At 41.9% G+C, this 19,525-nt stretch overlaps 5 protein-coding genes across 7 annotated transcripts; 2 read left to right on the top strand and 3 right to left on the bottom strand.

The window, feature by feature from the left end:
• Nucleotides 1-4,933: 4,933 nt before the first annotated feature.
• Nucleotides 4,934-7,899, bottom strand: frs3 (fibroblast growth factor receptor substrate 3; the record flags this gene model as incomplete). Its single annotated transcript, XM_083668802.1, has 5 exons — nucleotides 4,934-6,403; nucleotides 6,507-6,628; nucleotides 6,996-7,157; nucleotides 7,515-7,701; nucleotides 7,834-7,899. The coding sequence occupies 5 exons, from the start codon at nucleotides 7,897-7,899 to the stop codon at nucleotides 5,078-5,080; spliced, it is 1,863 nt and encodes a 620-aa protein (XP_083524928.1). The 3' UTR covers nucleotides 4,934-5,077.
• Nucleotides 7,900-12,376: 4,477 nt separating this feature from the next.
• uqcc2 (ubiquinol-cytochrome c reductase complex assembly factor 2) lies at nucleotides 12,377-13,631 on the bottom strand. Its single transcript, XM_083668817.1, has 4 exons — nucleotides 13,486-13,631; nucleotides 13,268-13,342; nucleotides 12,999-13,068; nucleotides 12,377-12,550 (listed from the first exon to the last, which is right to left on the bottom strand). The coding sequence occupies exons 1-4, from the start codon at nucleotides 13,621-13,623 to the stop codon at nucleotides 12,441-12,443; spliced, it is 393 nt and encodes a 130-aa protein (XP_083524943.1). The 5' UTR covers nucleotides 13,624-13,631; the 3' UTR covers nucleotides 12,377-12,440.
• A 115-nt stretch (nucleotides 13,632-13,746) lies between these two features.
• Nucleotides 13,747-14,641, top strand: tomm6 (translocase of outer mitochondrial membrane 6 homolog (yeast)). Its single transcript, XM_083668818.1, has 3 exons — nucleotides 13,747-13,926; nucleotides 14,185-14,324; nucleotides 14,532-14,641. Exons 1-2 carry the CDS (start codon nucleotides 13,826-13,828, stop codon nucleotides 14,279-14,281), a joined length of 198 nt encoding a protein of 65 aa, XP_083524944.1. The 5' UTR covers nucleotides 13,747-13,825; the 3' UTR covers nucleotides 14,282-14,324; nucleotides 14,532-14,641.
• A 403-nt stretch (nucleotides 14,642-15,044) lies between these two features.
• cUnh1orf74 (chromosome Un C1orf74 homolog) lies at nucleotides 15,045-16,909 on the top strand. 2 transcript variants are annotated; one of them, XM_083668814.1, is made up of 2 exons: nucleotides 15,045-15,379; nucleotides 15,692-16,909. In XM_083668814.1, the coding sequence occupies exon 2, from the start codon at nucleotides 15,704-15,706 to the stop codon at nucleotides 16,493-16,495; it is 792 nt and encodes a 263-aa protein (XP_083524940.1). In that variant the 5' UTR covers nucleotides 15,045-15,379; nucleotides 15,692-15,703; the 3' UTR covers nucleotides 16,496-16,909. The 2 variants fall into 2 exon arrangements, with proteins under 2 accessions (XP_083524940.1, XP_083524939.1); XM_083668813.1 differs by having other exon boundaries at nucleotides 15,045-15,594.
• Nucleotides 16,632-19,502, bottom strand: sirt4 (sirtuin 4). 2 transcript variants are annotated; one of them, XM_083668807.1, is made up of 4 exons: nucleotides 19,110-19,502; nucleotides 18,203-18,687; nucleotides 17,657-17,951; nucleotides 16,632-17,523 (listed from the first exon to the last, which is right to left on the bottom strand). In XM_083668807.1, exons 2-4 carry the CDS (start codon nucleotides 18,685-18,687, stop codon nucleotides 17,371-17,373), a joined length of 933 nt encoding a protein of 310 aa, XP_083524933.1. In that variant the 5' UTR covers nucleotides 19,110-19,502; the 3' UTR covers nucleotides 16,632-17,370. The 2 variants fall into 2 exon arrangements, with proteins under 2 accessions (XP_083524933.1, XP_083524934.1); XM_083668808.1 differs by having other exon boundaries at nucleotides 19,117-19,502.
• Nucleotides 19,503-19,525: the final 23 nt, after the last annotated feature.

Raw genomic sequence — 19,525 nt, 5'->3', positions numbered from 1 at the left:
ACCAGTACATTCATGAATTATTCAGCCTAAGATCACTTTAGATCGCAAGGGTCTTATATTACTGACACCAAACGGAGTAAAAACAATAAAAGCTCTGCTTTATTTGTGAGAATCTTCTTTTGACACAATGGTTCAATCGCCATAAAACAAGACAGACATACCAACGTAACAAGACAACTAAGACAACTATATAAGGCATATAATTACAGCTTGCTGAAAAATCTATTACTAACAAGACCATGCTTGCTGTACATCAAATCATAAAACCGGTTACACAGGCAGACACCAAGTGCATGCTCAAAGTAGGATAGTAAACAATATTCACCTGTAAAAGCAGTCTTCAAATGAATGTCATGTTTTAATTTTAGGTTTTTAGGCAAAAAATAAAAAACATGACTATGTCTTCTTGAAATGTTTTTTCCTCCAATATCACTGAGGGCAATTTGATCAGGTACAGGCAGCTATTGATATTTTCCTCTAAGGGAAAGATTGTAAAATCCACTTTGGATTAAAATAGTCATCAAAATAACTTTTTCTTAAGAGTTGAATTTTAATGTTGACATGACATGTAGTCACATACATGGTTTTTGTACAAGCCCCGATCTTCAATGGTTTATACAACCAAAATTATACAACCATGCCTGCTTTGTATTGGGACAGGGGTGGAATGGGGAGGGGTGCAAATAATCTTGATTGCCAGACTTTACGGCTACAGCGTAATGATTTATCAGAATATATGCAATATTCAGAGATACACTCATCTGGCTCTGCAAGATTAGGGTGCAAAGAACATACAGTAATTATGCTGGTCATCTTCTCTATCAGAATGTGGGATGTCTTTTCCCCAAACGTAATGAAATGCTTAGAGTTTTTCTTTACATGATTCAACCGATGCACTGTAGCAAAATTAGCTTTTTTTCAGTTACTGTATATCTAATGAAGATATGAGAAGACCTTCACTGCATACCCATATATATGTATGTACATACATAGAGATACATACTTACAATAAATGCAAATATACGAAGAAACTTGGATTGCAAATTTGAAATTGAGACAAAAACTTGAACACTCACAATCTTTTTCTTTTTCAGCAAAGATAGAAACATTAAGCGTAGTCGCCCATCAGCTATACAGAGTCTCTCTACATTCATACCGCAGGTAAAATCAACACCAGGGTTGAGAGTCATTGGCATCTCTCATTGAGAGTCCTAGTACCTGGAGTCCCAGGCGTGTCCTGGCCTTGAGATTTGGCACTCAGTCATATTAGTGTACATCACAGTCATTTAGTTTGGCCAACCCAACCTTTATATTAATCAATACATACCATACCCATCACAAACATTATTACCACACACAGGTTCAACATGTTTTCATTGCTCTGGGCACATTTGACTAGAGCATTAGCATATGATAAGATGAAAATGGACCCCTGTTAGAATCACCCACTTGTAATTATCACACATGCATTCAATGGTAAAGAAATGAACGAATAAAACAAACTGTTAACAGAAACATGGTAATACAGCATGCAGCCATTGCGACATTTCATAGATTTTGAGCTACTGTTTATACCTTGGGAAAATATTGCACAAAGTGCTCTCTGTACCTATAGTGGCTTCTCCAGTGGAGAGAAAGGAACTTCATTTCCTACAACCGTTAGCTCTCTGGCAGGAGAGGCCAACACAAGTAACACACCAACTGTCAAATGGAACACACCATGACAAGGTGGCCTTAACTGGCTGGGTGTTTTTCTTTTTTGGAAATGCAAGGTAATCTTCACCATAAAATGAGGTTAAACATTGTATGGGGCAAAATTATTTAATTTATATAATTTCACATGTTAGGTGGGCTTTAATGCTTTAACAACAGAGCTTTTAGTTGGAATTACAGTTTGAAGTTTAAATTGTGTTTCAAGTTTTGGGGAGATGAAATAACAAGAGCCTCTTGATATGCACCCTGCCTTGGCTTGACAGTGCCTAACCCATCACTAGTACCACTAGAGCCTTGTCTATCTTCTGCCTACAGTAATAACTCAGAGGCATTAAGTGTTGTCTGTGCCAACAAAAACTCAAAATGTTGTCTGCATCCAATGACACATTAGCAGCTGCCAACAACACTGCTAATAAACATAGCCCATTGGAGTTAAAGGAAGAGGGAGTGAAATTACAAAGGGCATTAATGCATTATGCCCTTTGTAATGAAATTAATTGATAATAATCATTGAATGTAGAACAAATCAACCTTAAAACCTTCATAAACAGTCATGACTTCACAGAGACCCTCTATATCGGTGCAAAACACAGATATTTTGGGCATATGCCTCCTGATACATGGCCCTATAGGCTTCAACATTCAAGAGCTACAGTACATATCGTCCAGAGTGCTTGGCAACGGTCACTTATGGCACAGTTAAGTTTTGAGTAAGCGCAAATCTACTGTAATAGACAATCAAGAAAACATAAAACATATAATTTCTCATGTCTAATCTAAACACGCATTAGGGATGTTGTATCATCAACAAAGGGCCTGAGAAAGGAGTCTGACAATGGTGATTCACATAAAAACAGGGGTCAAATAAAATAGGCCTGCAGCTCTATACACTGTTCAAACGTCACACATTGGTCTGAAACATCATCTCCATCAGTACAACTCTATTCAACCATTATTGCGTAATGTAAACACCCTTCAAATGTATCATGAAAATATATGTGTACAAATGGATATCCCTGTCCGAAAAATGTCCCCGTAGACATCATCTATTTCCATCAGTTCAAATAAGCAGTTAATATGAACACTCAAGATGAGGATTATAGTTGGTAGGCCTGTGCTTCAGCTACTTTACTCACTAGACAGCCAGATTGTAATGAAAACAATGCTTGGAGTGTAAAGCATTTGCCTAATACAGGAGAAATAACTCTTTAGAAATAACTATTTCGACACTGATAGTTCAGAGGCAGTAAGAGGGAGTAAGACAGTGCTAGTTCTATTACCAAACAATATAGCAAAAAGTCCTGCATAGGCTCCAACACATCAACATCTTTCTACCGTGACAAGTATCATACTGTTTAAATATGTATATAGCAGCATAAAACCACTGGAGTTGTGATTACCAGATTACTAGATTTACCAATCCTTTGTCTCACTCCAATATGGCTGTCAATGTGGATGAGGTGAAATGTGTCATTCTTGCCCTTTCTTGTCCAGTTTACCTGGAACAAACTCACTCATTTTGTGACATTTGAGTCTCCTAGCCCTCAGGTTTTCTACAAATCCTAATGGCACATCGATTTGATTTATCATGTTCATACAGTTAACAGTAAAGATTTGGCACTTTAATATGTTAATACAGTCTTTCTTATTCAGAAAATAATTACAGTCATAATGGTAATACAAAGGTATCCAGTGGTATCGTCAGGTGATACTTTGGTCTCTACTCTGGATTACAAAAAAAAAGGTCATCACATCTTTGACTAGACAATACCAATAGGATAATAGACAACTAATTGAATAAATAAATAAATAAGAAAATAAATAAATAAATATCATCACCCGAATGCTCACTGCATGACTTTCCATAAACAGCTAACATTGAAAACATACTGATATATTCCCCTTTAAGTAGACCCTCTGTGATCAGAGAGTATCACTCTGATAAGTAGTAAAATAGTAAACCTCTTGGCCTCTCTACTTTTTATGTGAGGTTATGAGATTCATGCCATTATTACAGGTAACCAACATCTACTCTGAAAATAAACAAATTGGTCTCTACAATGTTGGAAAAGAACATCCAAAAAATGTTTGGCCCAGTGTGATGTAACCACTTCATCCAAGCTGGTCACAACCCTAGGTCAGAGGAGAGGGAGTACGAACGGTAGGAACTTCAGTGGCCATCGTCTGAGCCAAAGGTAAAAAGTGCAAAGGTAACCACAGTCAAGACTCGAACCATAGTTTATGAACCAAACTGGATATGGATTTCTTATATATGTGGAATAATATGCAGAGTGCAATGAACAGAGATGACCTGCTTACCGCCTTTTAGATGTGTGTGGGGTGGAGTGGGCGGGGGCTGAGGATCCAGTCTTACTACACTGTGTCATGTATGCTATCAGGGCACAGTATTATTCCCACTGTAAATTGACTTTCAATTTTCAAGGATATTCAATCTTGAGCAGAGAGAAAATCTATTCATTCCAAACTCTGCTATGGGTTCTTTCTCAGCCAACTATGTTAGGACGTAAAATTACAATTCCAAAGGATCATGTGCAAACCGTACCAATCTGTAATAATTCCTGAGGGCAGATAGTTATACATATTTCATCAACTGTCCTTTCTACCCATCGCAGGGGAAGAGGTACTTGTACTATAAGCTGAGGAATGCACATCAACATTAATTCGAAAGGGAATCATAAACTATGTTTCACTTCCGCAACTGTATGATAATCAGGACAAGTAAACCTGAACTCTCTTAAATTGATTAGGCTCATAATAGGTAAAGACTGTAGTCACATGTCTGTAAACAGGGAAGAAAACAAAACCAAAAAAACATGAATGAAAATGAAATGAAGATTTCTAGCTAAGTCATGAGCAATGCTTTTACATCTCAAATTAAGCATCACTGATTCAAAGCAAGGTTGTCGATATAACCTGTCCACTACTGCTCCCAACCCAAACCAGGGACCTCTGCTCACAACCACAGCTAAGCTTAAAGAAAAACAGCCTTCCAACCAAAACAATGTAAAGGGTTTAACCATAAACCCTGCTACCACAACTGCAGTAGCTGCTGCTTCCCCAAACTGTCTCACACCACAGCCAAATGACACACAATGATATGGCAAATTTAAACCAAAGAGCTTGCTCCATTACTGGAATATGCATGGACAGGTTTCAGCAAGTTTCTAAATAGGTACCTGTATATTAGCCAGCTGGACAGTCTGATGTGTGGATGAGAGTGAGGGGTCCAGTGCGCTGAAATGTGGACTAAGCCTGTCCACCCAAACTCTCCACCTACACCTGTTTCCCTTAATTTCTCTCCCTACTCTGTGCCTTCATGTTTCCCCTATCCTCCTTCTACCTTCTACAGAGGCAGGTCTGTGCTGTTGTGGCGAGTCTTTCTCGAGGTGCCATCGTCCCTAGGGAGAGCTTTCTGTAGGTTGGACATGGCTGCAGTCTTCTTTAGGTCGATGACTGCGTAGAACTCACTGCGTCGGGGTGCCTGGGGACCACATTTGAGGGGTGGTAGGCGCTGGTGCTGTGGCTGTGGCTGAGCAGCCCCACCGCTGAGGGCCTGGCAGGGTGCCTCTCCCTCTAAGTCCACCTGGATGTAGTTGAGCTGCCGTGATGGGGGCATATGGCCGTGCTCACAACCTCCCACCCCTCCCCCTGAACGTCTGCGGAAATCAAAGCTAAATATTCGCCCCCCCCTGTCTGACTGGCATGGCTGAGGGTGGGGGGGGCAGGCATGTCGGAGCCGGGGGGGCTGGACCTGCTCTGTGTTGACATAGTTCTGCAGTGCATCCCGGTGGATCCCCCGGCCATCCTGGTGATACCCATTGGGCGTGCCGGGACCTTCTGAAAACTCGTACTCGTCAAAGTCCTCCTCCTCTTCCTCATACTCCTCTTCATCCTGCTCATCGTCTTCCTCGTCCTGCTCCTCATCCCTCTGCAGAGCACGGTACTCCCACACTGGTGGTAGGGAGGGCAGGTTCTCATAGTTGAGGAGAGCTGTCCGCCTGTGACCTCCGCCCACACCCCGTTCACAGGGGTACCCCTGGGGGGGCAAGGACAAGGGGCCATGTGGGTGTGGGTGGGGGAGTGGGTGTGAGTGGGGGTGACTATCTCCGGTAGTGCTGCTGCTGCTGCTGGAGCCCACAGACTGGGACACGCTGCTGGGGCTGAGTCTCAGTCTGCGGCCTCCCTTCAAACCATTGATGTTCTCGTAGGTGAGCTGACTGCCCTGGCAGCCTTCCTGGTGCTCATGGCCAGGGTGCCTGTGCATGAGGTGGTGATAGTGATGATAGGAGTGTGAGTTGCACATATGCAGAGGGGGCTCATCTCCCTCCGTCTCTGAGCCTGTGGCACCCTCTACAGGCCGAAGGACATGGGGATTGTGCCCATGCCTTTCCCTCTCCCTCTCTCGTTCCAGTAGGTGGCGTTGTGCTGGGGTGGGTCCCAGCATGAATTTGACCTCCTGTGAGGAGGGCTGTAAGAACACCTGGGGGTCTTTGCGTTCCTCCAGGGGACAGCAGTGCATGCTGGCCTGCCCACCTCCTTGGCCCCCTACAGGCATGGCTCCCCGGGCTGCCTCAGGAAAAGAGCTGGGCCGCACCTCTGGTAGGGAGTGGACACAATGTCTACTGGAGAGATCCCCATCCACACTAACAGTATTCACATAAGTGTGGGCCTAGAGAGAGAGAGAGAGAAATAAAGAAGAGAGAGTTAGACCACCTTCGTCCCTTTCCCAGGTGGAGACAAAGGAGGGTGGAGAGGTGAGAGGTTGTCTTTACCTGGTCCTCCAGGGCCATGAGGCTGTGGCCATGATCATCAGCAAGAGAGGGCTGGGAGGAGTCAGCTCTGATAGGATACCCTGGGTACCCGTTGGGGAAACCCTGGACAGGGAATGCTGGAGCTGCAAACAGATGACAGGACAATGTTGTATATGAGTCTGTGATGTGAATGGGCCTGTAAATGAGTCTATACTACATACTGTAGCTAATGGTGTTGAATAAGCCTCGGTGTGTGGTGTTGTGAATGTGTAGAAAGACTTTTTGATAGTCGGTGTGTGTGTGTGTGTGTGTGTGTGTGTGTGTGCATGGTCCACTCAGTATGAACTGTATTTGTATGAAATTAAGACATGAGGTGAGACAAAGGCTGTGACTGAGATTGTCTTTGAGCGTGTGTATGTGTGTGTGTGTGTGTGTGTGTGTGTGTGTGTGTGTGTGTGTGTATGTGTGTGTGTGTGTGTGTGTGTGTGTCTAATGATGTAGTTGGCTCACTGTTGGGTGTCTGTGGAGTACGAGGCATATCCATCTCCGGTGTGTGTCCACTACGGGTCATTATCATAGGCTCCTCCACCACATTGATGCTATTGCACTGCATTAACTCCTGGAGAAGGTTGAAGATCTCCTCTGCCCGGGAACACTTGAATGCAAAGATTCCTGACCCAAGCACAAAGACGAAAGCAACCAGATAAGCTTCTTAACAACAGTTCTGACAAATACCCAACCCCAAGCTGCATTTGAGCTGCTGGCTCATTTTCATTAAAAGCAGCATCAAATATTCAATACTGGAACCATGTGCACCAGGAGAGGCAGAAATCGGAGGACAGGTTCATTGTGATGTATGGAATGGAATGAGGAATGGTATCAAACACACGTGTAATACCATTCCTTATTCCATTCCATTTATTACAATGAGCCCGTCCTCCGATTTCTACCTCCACTAGCCTCCACTGCATGTGTCATAGCCCGGGGCTGAATGTTAAGGGGGACACCTATGGAGTTCAGGTGACTGACCTTGTCCAGTCTGGCAGCGCCGACCACTCTCAAAAGAGAAGAGGTTGGAGTCGTAGCCGTAGCGGCGCAAGCAGAGGTATGGCCACCGGATGGCGTCCCTCTTGCGTGTGTGCAGTATGAGCTCTGTCTGGGTAAGCTCCATGGTCCCAGAGCCCAGCTCGTTACCCTCATCATCCACGTTGGTTACCTGCCATAGAAAAAACCCCAAAGCACAATCACTTCTCTATAGTAAGTTTATAACAATCTATATCACTCTAGATACACAAATAACGACTTACAGAGAACAATTTATGTGGTTAAATTACAAGTAATTATGAACCTTGAATTTTGTGAGATGGTTGTCTTGGATGGGGTCTCTGTATAGACAGCTCCAACAGCTCCCCATAGCTTCAGCAGGCAAGCTGAAACCTACAAGGCATAAACAAGGCTTTTACACCAGATAATGGCGTAACACAAAGCAAACAGGGGGACTCTCCTTGATAATTGGAACTTTGCAATACAAATATCTTTCTGTGTTTGTCACATGTTCTTACCCAGTCCAGGCCATCAGTGGGAGTGATGCAAGCGTCAATCCCAGAATCCTCTGCTGGGTGTCATGGTGAAAAAGAAGCTGGTAGGTTGGATGGTCATTTTTAACAGGAGCAGTATTTCTCCCTCCTGAAAAAGAGGGTGACAGGGTTTAAATACCTGAGAGTAGGTTTGCAAAAAAAAAACTATCAAACAAACAAAACCGTTGCTTATAATGTAACAGACCTGTAATAAACCTCTTTGTCATACCAGGCATAAATAAAGACAACTATATTTATAAAGACTCCAAGACAAACCCAGAATTAGGTGTGGAGTCATGAATGTAAGGTACTTTGGTGTCACCATTGGGAACAACAAGCAGGTCAACTGACAGACATTGGGATTTCTGTAGACATGAAACATGACATAATGTATACAAAAATACATTACGTTTCATGACTAGGATTTCTGTTACTAGAATTCATTGCTCTTAGTTGTTGGATTTGCTGTATTGCCATGTTGATTGACAAAGATTCTGAAATTGAATGAATAATAGAATGACAATTTAAATCGTGCATTCCTCCGTCAAATCAATAGACGCACGAGGTGTCAATTACTTACCTGCTTATAAGACAAGTAAAGATCTCATCTAAGGCAGCTCTGTTGCATGGCTTATATAAATGAAAGCCACAAGATTTCTAGGAGTCTTATCACTCAGACTTGATATCTGTGTGGTAGGCTATCTTGAATCAATTTGCGGAAATACACTTGTATGTATTTTCAGAGGCCATATCTAGTATCACGTAGGCTAATAGCCCATTCCTTTTATCAGTCAAACACTAAGAAAACGCAACGCATGGCAATATCTAAAAATAAAAAATGCACAATTAGACGAGACGTCGCCATACAACCGCCCGGTGAAACCGACAGACATCAATTTGCGTCGCAGAGAGCCGCACAGGTTTATTGTAACTGAGCACAGAACGTTATTTACATGAACCACTGACTGCACCGACACAGTGTATCCTAGCAAATAGGAGGGGAAGCATAAGCACAGACAACATCGCAGATATAACAGGTTTACATAGGGAAGACATAGCAGCGGTTGCTACTCACATGTTTGGCAAGGATTGTTATGCGAAAGGAGAACGATCAAGACTGCAAATTGCTGTCAACGGCGGCTGTGAGAGGAGTTGATCAGCTACGCGTCAGTTTTTGATGTTATAGGTTATGACTCCTGCACTAGGCAAAAGGAAAATAATTTCCATGAAAATAAGGCAATAAACTGTTGTTTTTTCCCCCCCTTATACGCCCCCCCTGCTGCAGCACGGGCCTCTCTTTGACATTTCCCGACCACCAGGGTGAGAGTTCACAGTCAGACAACGAGGTTTTGTGGAGCGACAAGAAGGTAGGAACGCTGGAGGACTGGTTGCAAGGTGTGAATGTGGTAGGACGATGGGGAAGGTGGGCCAAATAACTCCAATGTGATCATAAAAGAGCTTTAGATAATGTTCTTGTGAGCACAGCCATTAATGCGATAAATCCATCATAATAATGAAAATAACATTGCTTTCTTGTTTTAATTGAAATGTGTCTATCTTGGTTTATCACCAGGTGTGGGTGTACTCTAGTGTCATACTTATAGAATAGGTTAGAATGGGACCAAGGCGTAGGCCTATTGTGGATTCTAATCAAATAAAGTTAGAACATTTAAGAGGGTAATTTCACTGCCCTTGAATGTCCCTCTAGTTTAAATTGACTGAGCAAGTACTGTAATTGATATAACCTTCAGAAATGACCAGATTCTGCATGGTAATATGGTAATTACCCAATAATCAATTCATTACTTATTTTTATTTGTATTTCAGCACCACTTTGCACCAAGTGGTAGGCCTATTGAATTATTTTTAAGCAAGTGCAATAAAGTACCCATATCACAAAAGTGACTACCATGTATGAGTACTAGTGGAAATAAGGTCCGTGTACGGTCCGTGTACCTCGCGGCCATCCGATTTGCGTGTTCAAAGCGGAAATCGGATATCGGAAATCCACTCATATCTCGTTTTTCGTTTGTGGAGTTAGAAAACAGAAAACGAGAATTGCTCATTTTGCTATTTCTGCCTTTGTTGGGGAAGAAAAGAGAAACAACAGTAATTTTAATGTTTTCAATCTGCCCCCCAAAAACGAAGAATGGCTTGTTCTTTATTTTGTTTAGTTTTGCAAAATCAAATAACAGTAATAGAAAGACAAGAACATTTTATTTAAATTTATTCTGTTTTCGTATTTGCTATTTTCTATGCTGGTGAAGGGCGGTAATGTGGGCCCAATGTGGGCCCACCCACAACACTTTCATTGGCCAAAGCTTCACTCAAGGGCAAGCCATGCTGTCACATAGCCTACTATTATGAAAGTATTAAGTCTGGTAGTCAACCAGATTCAAGATTATATAATTATTATAACCCTATAACATGGAGTGTGGCACACAGCCACTTATTTTATCAATGTATAAATATTTCTGTGTACAGTTTGCAGTCACATTTTGCAGTCACATAATTTATAGTCTAAATAGGATACAATTAATAATGCGTCTCTGTCGTCCCAGCCATAGTGTGGATTTACATTTACGCCTTCAACTCTTTCAGTTTTGTGCATCATTTTTCTACGTACAGTTTTGTCAGTTATGTGGCGCCTGCAAACATCACAAATCGTATGTACCTACTTATCCAAAAAACCCTGTATATGTTTTTCGATTTATTGCAGTTAACCTGCTTTACCAATCAACTCGGTGACAGATAGACAGCAGCGCTGCGGGCAATTAGGATGTGGTGTTAGCCACCCCAGCCATGTTCCTCCACCAGGCCATGACACTTTTGAACAGTCAACCGTAGCTGTTATCTTGCAGTAAATTTCATTAATGGCATTGCAGTCAGGGACGTAGGAAGTATAATTCGCGAGGGGGTGCTGCCTAAAATGTTGAGAGGGGGTACCCAAAGAAAATGCAATTCTGTGAGAATAACGTAGCGGTTAGTGCGAGTGAAAAACATGTGAAAAACATTAAATAAATCAGCTCTTCTAGTAAAACACTGACTAAACTAAAACTCAGTTCTCGGCTCAGACCACATGGCTGGACCCAGAGCATGGACTGCTCTGCTGCTGGTTACACCAAGTAAAATATTCCTTAAACACAGTCAACATTGTCACTGTCCTTTTATTTTCTTACAGGGCATTCTTTCACCAAAAGGGCAATTTTACAATGACATTGTCACAAACTGGGAAAGCAGGCAGTGGTAACTAACGACCTGTGCATAACTAATTATCACTCATCCAAATCACTCACCAAATTCTAATCTCGCCTACGGCACCAAAATGGCTAGAGCCGGCCCTGTCCTCACCAAGAGCTTGCCTCCCAGTGAATGATAAGAAAACTTTACTCTCTAGTATTCTAGGCTATTTCAGAAAAGCACCACTGGCCACTCGTGCTATACTGTTCTGAACACAGTTCGTACCGGCCCCTATTCTATATTCCAATAAAACATATTGAGTATTGTTACCACACATACTTGATATGTTTCCAGTGCAGTAATTGAACTCATTGTCTTAGTATTGTCAGCATCATGTTCTAACGATTGTTTCTGTTGTTAATGAGGAGCTTACTACGGTATATCTGTGTGAAACATTGTGACATAATTCCCACTGGGACCATATATACTGAAAAAGGTATTTAGATATGCCAGCAAAGTCTTTAAAGTATATCAGATTGTATCTACATAGACTATGTTCAATGTGAAAATGTATTATTTTTGTGTCTGCTTATATTTATGGAATCAAACAGAAATAAAATGTATTTTGTACTGGTTTGTTGAAATTATATAGTTTTTCTATGTTTGTCATTAAACATAAATAAGGCTGTTCATTTTCATTATGACTAACAGGCCTACGGAGTTGTGTTATAGTGGTAGCTCAATTCCTAAAAGAGGAATTCATTCAACCCTATTTGGCACTTGACTGTGAACATACATAATTTAATTATTTCTTATGAACAAATCTTATTCCAATATAGTCTTGCGTTGCCATACCTCCAAATCATCTTGTTCTCACAAAAGCCTGGTCTCAACAAGGTTAATTCCAATATAATTAATAATTATTGATGCTTACTTTCCCTCCTGGTTCTGTTTCCTTATCACTTAACACATGCCAATCTGTGCCCAGTTTGTTGTGGGAAGATTGCCTTCCCTGTGTAAAAGGAATGTGACAGCTTTTAACCTTCTCTGTCAGGCTTCTTATGATCCACTATGTCTGCTATATTTACAGTTACAATGGCCCAGCTTCATTGAAATTATGAAAGAATCCCAAAGGATAATAATAAACTTTTATTTCTAAACATACAGAGGGCAAAAGAAAACATATACAGGACAAGTGCTACTTTTCAGGAGCCTTTTCAGGGCCATCTTCTGGTGACTTGGAGGAGAATCGCGTCATTAGTGTCTTCCACAACCCCTTTTTCTCCTCATCCATCTGCTGCATGCTACCTTTGAGGGGAAGTAAAACATCAGAGACATATCCTAAACATCCAGTGGAGTTTCTTCCCACCCATGTAATCTTCTCAGAGACCCAAGAGGATATAGCTCTTAAAAAATGGTTAGATTATATTTCAATGTAAAAAGAATATGCACAGAATTTGCATGATGATAAGAGGAAAAAGTCCATGAACACGTCAGTATCCTCAGTGGCACTATGATAAATGAAACCCTAAGCAAAGACCACACTCAATAGTAAAATACATTATTGATAATACAAAGTCAAGGAGGAAATTCTGTGTTACCTCAAAATCAATTTGTGAATATGACTTTTGTGTTAGTGACATAAAATGCAAAATGTACTGCAATGTAGTGCTGCATTTTCCAGGTACATGAGAAAATGATCAACTTGGAAAATCTATAGATGTAGGCCTATGTGAAATAGTGTGTGTATCCATACCTGTGGCCAATAGCATTCTACACTCTTCCACTGTGACACCAGTAAAACTGGTGTCTCTTGTGCGGGGGAACTGTGAATATAAGAAGATCGTAAAAATACAGTGTACTTGTCAAAATACAGCAGCAGTATTGATTTAGCCCTATATATATTAGTATTATTACTGCGACAGAACATATCTTCTTTAAGTCAACTGCACATACAGTATCCACTACCCATGCATGCAAGCAAAACATTTCAGGGATGTGAGGGAATGACAATATCGTCCTTACTCGTTCTCTGTACAAGTTGCTGTTGATACGGGCCAAACTTTCGTACATGTGATCACACTTCTCTGGATCCGAGAGCTGTCAAGAAAGATCAGAACAGTGAGCAGGACCTCAGTACAGACCAACAACCAGAGACACCAAATTTAGTGCAAGGTCGATACGTGTCCTGTCATCCTCTTAGCGTCGAATTGGCAATTAATTTGTGAGAGCTTACTCGCTACCTGTGTGTTTTCACCTTCACGAAAGGCATGTGCTACTCTCTGTCGAAGAAACGTCCCTAAATCTCGGCCTTTCTTCGATTCGTCCCGTGGCCATTCTTCGCAGAGTTTCAAGAACCGACGATACCGTGTAGCAGACATTTTCTGTTATGGAACGCGAACGCGCTTGGGAGTGGGTGTGAGCACTTGAACGACCTGCTGTTAAGTGTGGCCACTATAGGCAACCATAGTTTTTTACGTTGGGCTTTCCGTACTGGTGTTGCATCCAAATCTGTCCAGCCGTATGAAATAGCTCCACCAAATCTGTAGCAGTACTGAGCAAGCAATCAACACAGGTATCAAGATGAGTGGAGCTGGGAAAAAGGCTGCCGCCGGACCTTCTGGTGTCGTGGAATGGATCAGCTCCGCGTGTCATTTTGCCACAGATAGAAACGATTTCAGAAGGTGGATATCAGTTTTCTTAGAATAGATCACCCTCGTCTGACTAGCTAGTTATCATGTCGACAACTAACTGTACTTTCACATCATGCTCCTAGCTTCGCCCTTGAATGTAGTGTATCCAGAGACTAGTGATATCTTGTGTGTAGTAAATAATAACCCACGCAACATCTTGCTTAGCTGTGACTGAAAATTTTATTTCATAATTACACCTTGTGATAAACAGTATACCTCTGATTAACTAATTTATTTACCCTTGTCTAGGAACCTACTGGTCAATTTAGGCCTATTTGCTGCTGGAGTTTGGGTTGCAAGAAATCTTTCAGATTTTGACCTGATGTCTCCTCAACCTATCACGTAGTACATAATACGGACAACGTTACCATGAAGTACAGACAGAGATGGTAAGTTAACTATTTGGATTTGAGAGAGGCTTTGGTACAGAATATACATTTCAGTCACAGAACCAATACATGCAGTTTGCAATCAATGTTGATTGATCACAGCCCATAACATTGAATATGGTCAATTAGATATTAAAAACACTAATTGTGAGACATGAGGAATGTTCATCAGTAGAATGTGAAATTATTTTTACCAATTTATTTCAGGTGTCTTGGACCAAATTAGAGGCTACAACGGACATCAACTTTGTTCAGTGACAGTTTACACTGGAATATTGTTTGTGATCAATGATTATTAAAGATTGTCTGGAAAAGTTGTCTTACAGTTCTTGAATATTTTCCACTAATTAATTATGTTGGTTTATTTTTGTAGACTAACCTTTTAGTTACATTTTCTCAAATGAAAAAGATTGGTTCTGTGTTGCTTCCATCCACTCACTTCATTAGTTTGGTGTCATTAGAAAATAACACCTGAGACCTTTATTTCCATGTATCATCACTTTTACAAATGAGAATGTTGAACCAGAAGGTTAGTGTACCAAAAGAAAAACTGGTTTGACATACATTGCCCTCCCTAAACATTTGAAGTCTGTAAACATTTATTTGTGTGAGCAGAACATATGTTTCTGAACCACCAATGGGATCAAAGAAGATAGAGGATGTATTCTAGTCGGGAGACAAAGAAGGCGGCTCAATTTCTACCCACGTGGGAGCAGCAAAGGCAACAGGCAAGGTTCCATTTCGACCCCTAGCTCTACGTATTTAATGTTCACGAGCTGATGGAGGCATGATGACCACATATAACTAGATATTTTGTTGATATTATTAGAAAGAGGCTTTGGTATAACTAAAAAGTGAGATCATTGTTTAGAACTCATGCTTTTATCGAACGAACTTGCATCTCGAAACTTCAAATCACTATAGAAGGGCTTATGGCTAGAAATCGAACGAGTCCTCCAGCAGAATAGCTCAAAGGACAGGCGGACGAGCACTGCAATATGTTAGAAGGTTTTTCAATTGATAAAGTTATCCGTCCTACATTACTCTATAATGCAGTGAGTATATGTAATAAAAAGTAAATTCTGTATAGTAAAAAACTGCATCATCATTGTTTTGGCTCAAATGTTAAGTCGTATAGTGGTCTGGTGCGGTTGCAAGTTTGAGTGGAGCGAGTTTTAAAGCGCCGCAAACGAGAAAACAAAACGTAAAGAATGCAGCAAATGCACTTGCAAATAGCGCTTGATTCTATGACATATCTGTAATGCTCAAGGTATGACACGAGAGCAGCATTCCCTTTGATTCAATCTCACCCCCAGATGCATGCATGACCAATATATTGTATATACAATCTCATCCTGTTCCCCCAGGTGTAGAGAGCAATGGCCCTTCAAGATCTCTTTGTGGCTGCATCTCGGAAGTGTCTTCGTGTTGGAAAGAAGCCCTTCTCTGTCTCTCTGAGTCTGGATCTGGCTGTTCAGGTTCTTGCAGTTGACTTGGGTCTGAAGCCTGCACTGCTGTATGACACCAACACAGCATCTGCCGAGCAGGTCCAACATTATCTGAGCTCACTGCAGTCTGCACAACTTGTGTCAAAAGCTCTACTAACATTAGTCATCAGTGGAAATACCCTGATTGTGAACCCAGCCATGACCATCTCAAACTTGGAACAGCTGCTCATCCGGAGGACTGTGGCTGTGATGGATGTGTGTCACTCACAGGAGCAGCCCGTCATCACTGATATAAAGAGGGGAGATTTAAAGGACATGATACAGGATTTGCTGGATCATCTTGCAGAGTTTGGACAACGGCCTGAGGTGAATAGCCCTCTTGTTATTGGAGAGCTCTCTGAGACATGGAACCTATGCACCCTCTTTGGGATTCTCTTGGGCTACCCAGCCACATATTGGTTTGACCAGAAAAGGAGTTTTGAGAATTGCCTGACTATGACTCCACTGGTAGTGACGAAAGCTATGGTAACTTGGCAGACAGGTGTAGAGGGTCACAGAAGTTACCTATACTCATTTAGCATCCCTGAGGTGATGAAGGCAGAGACTCTGTCCGTTCTAGATGACTGGAACCTGCGACTTCAGGAACGTTTTCAGCAGCAGACCGTCTTCTCTGGACTCAGCGTATCCAGGGAAACAGTTATTTTACCTTCAGTTGCTCTCTGATTGGGGTAGCAGTCACAGAATAACTGCAACTGTTTATTTCAGTGATGTCAGGACCAAAACAATTTAAAGCTGTATGTGAGCTGCGGTCCTGGATTGAAGTCAAGTTCTGAAATATAAAACTGATTCACCACTGGAATATGACAAGTTATTTATTTATATTGATATTAGAAAATTCAGTGTGTAAATCGCTTTACTCTGGTAAAGTCCTAAAGGGCACCAGTACCAGTATATTGCACTCATGGTCAATGTGGTATTTATCAGCACTTCATTGGTGTTCAAATATTTGGAGGTGATGAAATAGATTTTTTGTTTTTATTCGATTTGATCAGAAACTGTTGTGAGGTATGACATCATATGACTGGCTTTCATTCATGTGTTAATATGTCTCAAGCTATTACAGTATCTCTGACCAGTGTCCTGACAAAGTGATGTTTTGTAGATAAGACAGCATAGATCTCAACAGTAGAGATACAGACTGTCTCCTCCATATCATTATTACATTACAATGAAATACTTCATCTTAAACCCCTTTACAGTTAGCTATTGGACAAAGGTTGGAAAACCCTTCAACTTCCACATTGGTGGATGTTTGTAATGCATTTGACTAGTTCCGTAAAATTATGGATGGATAACTACTAGCAACCAGGAAAACGTGTTTTCCCCCCAGAGAGAGATGATTGTCAATCACTTCAGTCCAATATTCTGAGGCTGACTTCATTGCTGCCTGGTTGACTGAGAGGTAGAGTAATGGAGCCCATTGAGTAGTTCTCCTTATTACAAGATGAGACAGTCTGTGGATCATTGATTGCTTATATAGAGAGCCTTTTGTGCCATCTAGTCATTGAGCCATCTAGTCTGTGGTCCTTTGGGCAGGGTCAGAGGGGCTGGATGACTGACAAAACTTCCCCACAGCGAGCACTTACTCGCAGCTCAGCCAGGTGGTCAGCCCTAGTGGGCCCAATGTTTAGGATGGCCACTGGGATCTTCCTATCACTTGCTGCCAGAAGGAATCTGTACCCAGAGTACACCTGAGAAAGACACAGGGGTATGACAATTATGAATAGAGATGTCTAAGTTATGTGGAATGGTTCACTGTGTCACTGGGAAATTTTTTGTTAGTAGAGTTGTATTCAACTCCAATAGATTCTCACTCATGCCTACCTGCAACGAAGACCCAGCAACTAACACAGCATCTGACTCTGCCAGTCTCTCATATACAAATTGTACCGTCCCTCTGTTTACTGAGTCTCCAAAGAATGTCACCTCTGGCTTCAGTATGCCCCCACACTCCTTACAGGGGGGCACTCTAAAGTGGAGGACTTGCTCATCCTCTAGGAAAACGTCCCCGTCTGGGGCCACACCGCCTGCATGTGCTCCCCAGCCAGGGTTCAGTGCTGCGAAATGCCTCTGTAGCTCCTCTCTGGGAGAGACAGCACTGCAGCTGAGACACACCACCCTGAGAGACATAGATAGAGATACACCAATGTTATTTCTTTAACCAGCTGCAGTGTGTGTGTGAGTGTGAGTGTGTGTATATGTATGTGTGTGAGGGTATTAGGGTATTGTTTGAGAAATGTTTGCACACCTTGGTTTGCGCCAGGTGCTCAGAGTGAATGAATCAACATAGAAAAGGAAAAAACTACAGCGCATTCTTGCTACTTCACATTTATGTGAGAAAGATATGACAGTTGGTCTCAGTTATCCTACCTGTGTGTACAGCCGTGGAGTTCAGTCAGTCCTTTGTGCCCTGCCTTGGAATGAAGTGCATCCACATTCTGGGTGACCAGCCAGTGCACCTTGCCCTTCTCTTCCCATCGTTGCAGGACCTGGTGTGCAGAGTTTGGCTGATGTGAGGAGAACAGGGGCCAGCCCACATAGTTCCTTGCCCAGTAACGCTGACGAGACTTGGCGCTGCGCACAAACTCTGCATGCTGAATGGGGCGCCTATCTGTGCGGGCGTAAAGACCCACACCCTCTGATCGATAGTCTGGGATGCCTGATTCTGTGGACAGACCAGCGCCACTGATCACGAAGAGGCGTGTGGCACGGGACACAAAAGCCTGCAGCTGCTCCAGGGAATGGGTATCAATGGTACTGCTGGCAGGCACAAAGCTCTGTACACCTGCAGGAACAGACAATGCCCGTCTCCCCGTCACTGCACCTAGTGCCAGGGGCCTCCATTGCAAATACATCTGCAAATAGAAACATTAATAGTGATTCTGTTTAGAACATTCCCTTAATAATGTACCATTTTAATGTTAATAGAAGGCTATGTTTCTTCCCTTTGGGCAACTTCTTGGAGCACAAAGTGCCACAAATCTCTGATTCATGTCAACACAGTTGAACACCAGATAATGGAATTATGATGCCATATGTCAATCTTGCCAACACATTTCTTCCCCCTTTGCATAGTTATCAAAACAATACCAATTATGGAGAAATATGCATGGGGATGGTAGTCTACCACAAGTTAACATAATGGTTACACATGAACATGAACCTTCAGATTTGCTTCATGGCCATTTAATTGATAGAGTCCACAATTGTATGAGTGCAGTTATGACATGTATTCCATTGTTGAAGGTCTGTGTTTAAAATCGTTTTGGAAACTTACGAATCACCTTTGTCAGCGCTGACGAGGTGTTAGGATTCCTCGTCTCTGCTCTTCTCTCCTGTTTGCGGCTGCAAAAGACGTAGAACCCTCCCAATTTATTTAATGGGGATTTCGCGACAAGGTTATTTGAAGAGGAATATCGATTAAAAGAATGCGACGACAATAAACACAATTCGAATACACTACGAAATACATTTCGAATTAACTTCTGAAATTGAACAATTCAGCATAATGTCATATAACATGCGACACGGTAAACACTTGATTTTATAAACAGTCGAGAATGTAAAGAGCGTCCTTGTGTTACACACTAAAATACCATATTAGTGTGTAACACAAGGAACCACAACAACCTCTACCCATCTACGCTGGGATTTGTAGTCCAATTAACCGGACTCGTCTATGTTCTTATCACA

Source organism: Argentina silus (genome assembly GCF_951799395.1).
Source record: "Argentina silus genome assembly, chromosome: 4".
Classification (NCBI taxonomy): Eukaryota; Metazoa; Chordata; class Actinopteri; order Argentiniformes; family Argentinidae; genus Argentina; species Argentina silus.
The sequence above is the reverse complement of the archived record's forward strand: the minus strand, read 5'-3'. Positions and strand labels throughout refer to the sequence as shown.

Coding starts and splice junctions, on each gene's coding strand:
- uqcc2 (XM_083668817.1), bottom strand. CDS start 13,623: ATGTCTGCTACACGGTATCGTCGGTTCTTGAAACTCTGCGAAGAATGG. Junction 13,343..13,485: donor GTGAAGGTGAAAACACACAG/GTAGCGAGTAAG, acceptor CTTTCTTGACAG/CTCTCGGATCCAGAGAAGTG. Junction 13,069..13,267: donor GCAACTTGTACAGAGAACGA/GTAAGGACGATA, acceptor TTATATTCACAG/TTCCCCCGCACAAGAGACAC.
- tomm6 (XM_083668818.1), top strand. CDS start 13,826: ATGAGTGGAGCTGGGAAAAAGGCTGCCGCCGGACCTTCTGGTGTCGTG. Junction 13,927..14,184: donor GATAGAAACGATTTCAGAAG/GTGGATATCAGT, acceptor ACCCTTGTCTAG/GAACCTACTGGTCAATTTAG.
- cUnh1orf74 (XM_083668814.1), top strand. CDS start 15,704: ATGGCCCTTCAAGATCTCTTTGTGGCTGCATCTCGGAAGTGTCTTCGT.
- sirt4 (XM_083668807.1), bottom strand. CDS start 18,687: ATGTATTTGCAATGGAGGCCCCTGGCACTAGGTGCAGTGACGGGGAGA. Junction 17,952..18,202: donor CTCCACGGCTGTACACACAG/GTAGGATAACTG, acceptor TATGTCTCTCAG/GGTGGTGTGTCTCAGCTGCA. Junction 17,524..17,656: donor TTGCTGGGTCTTCGTTGCAG/GTAGGCATGAGT, acceptor TGTCTTTCTCAG/GTGTACTCTGGGTACAGATT.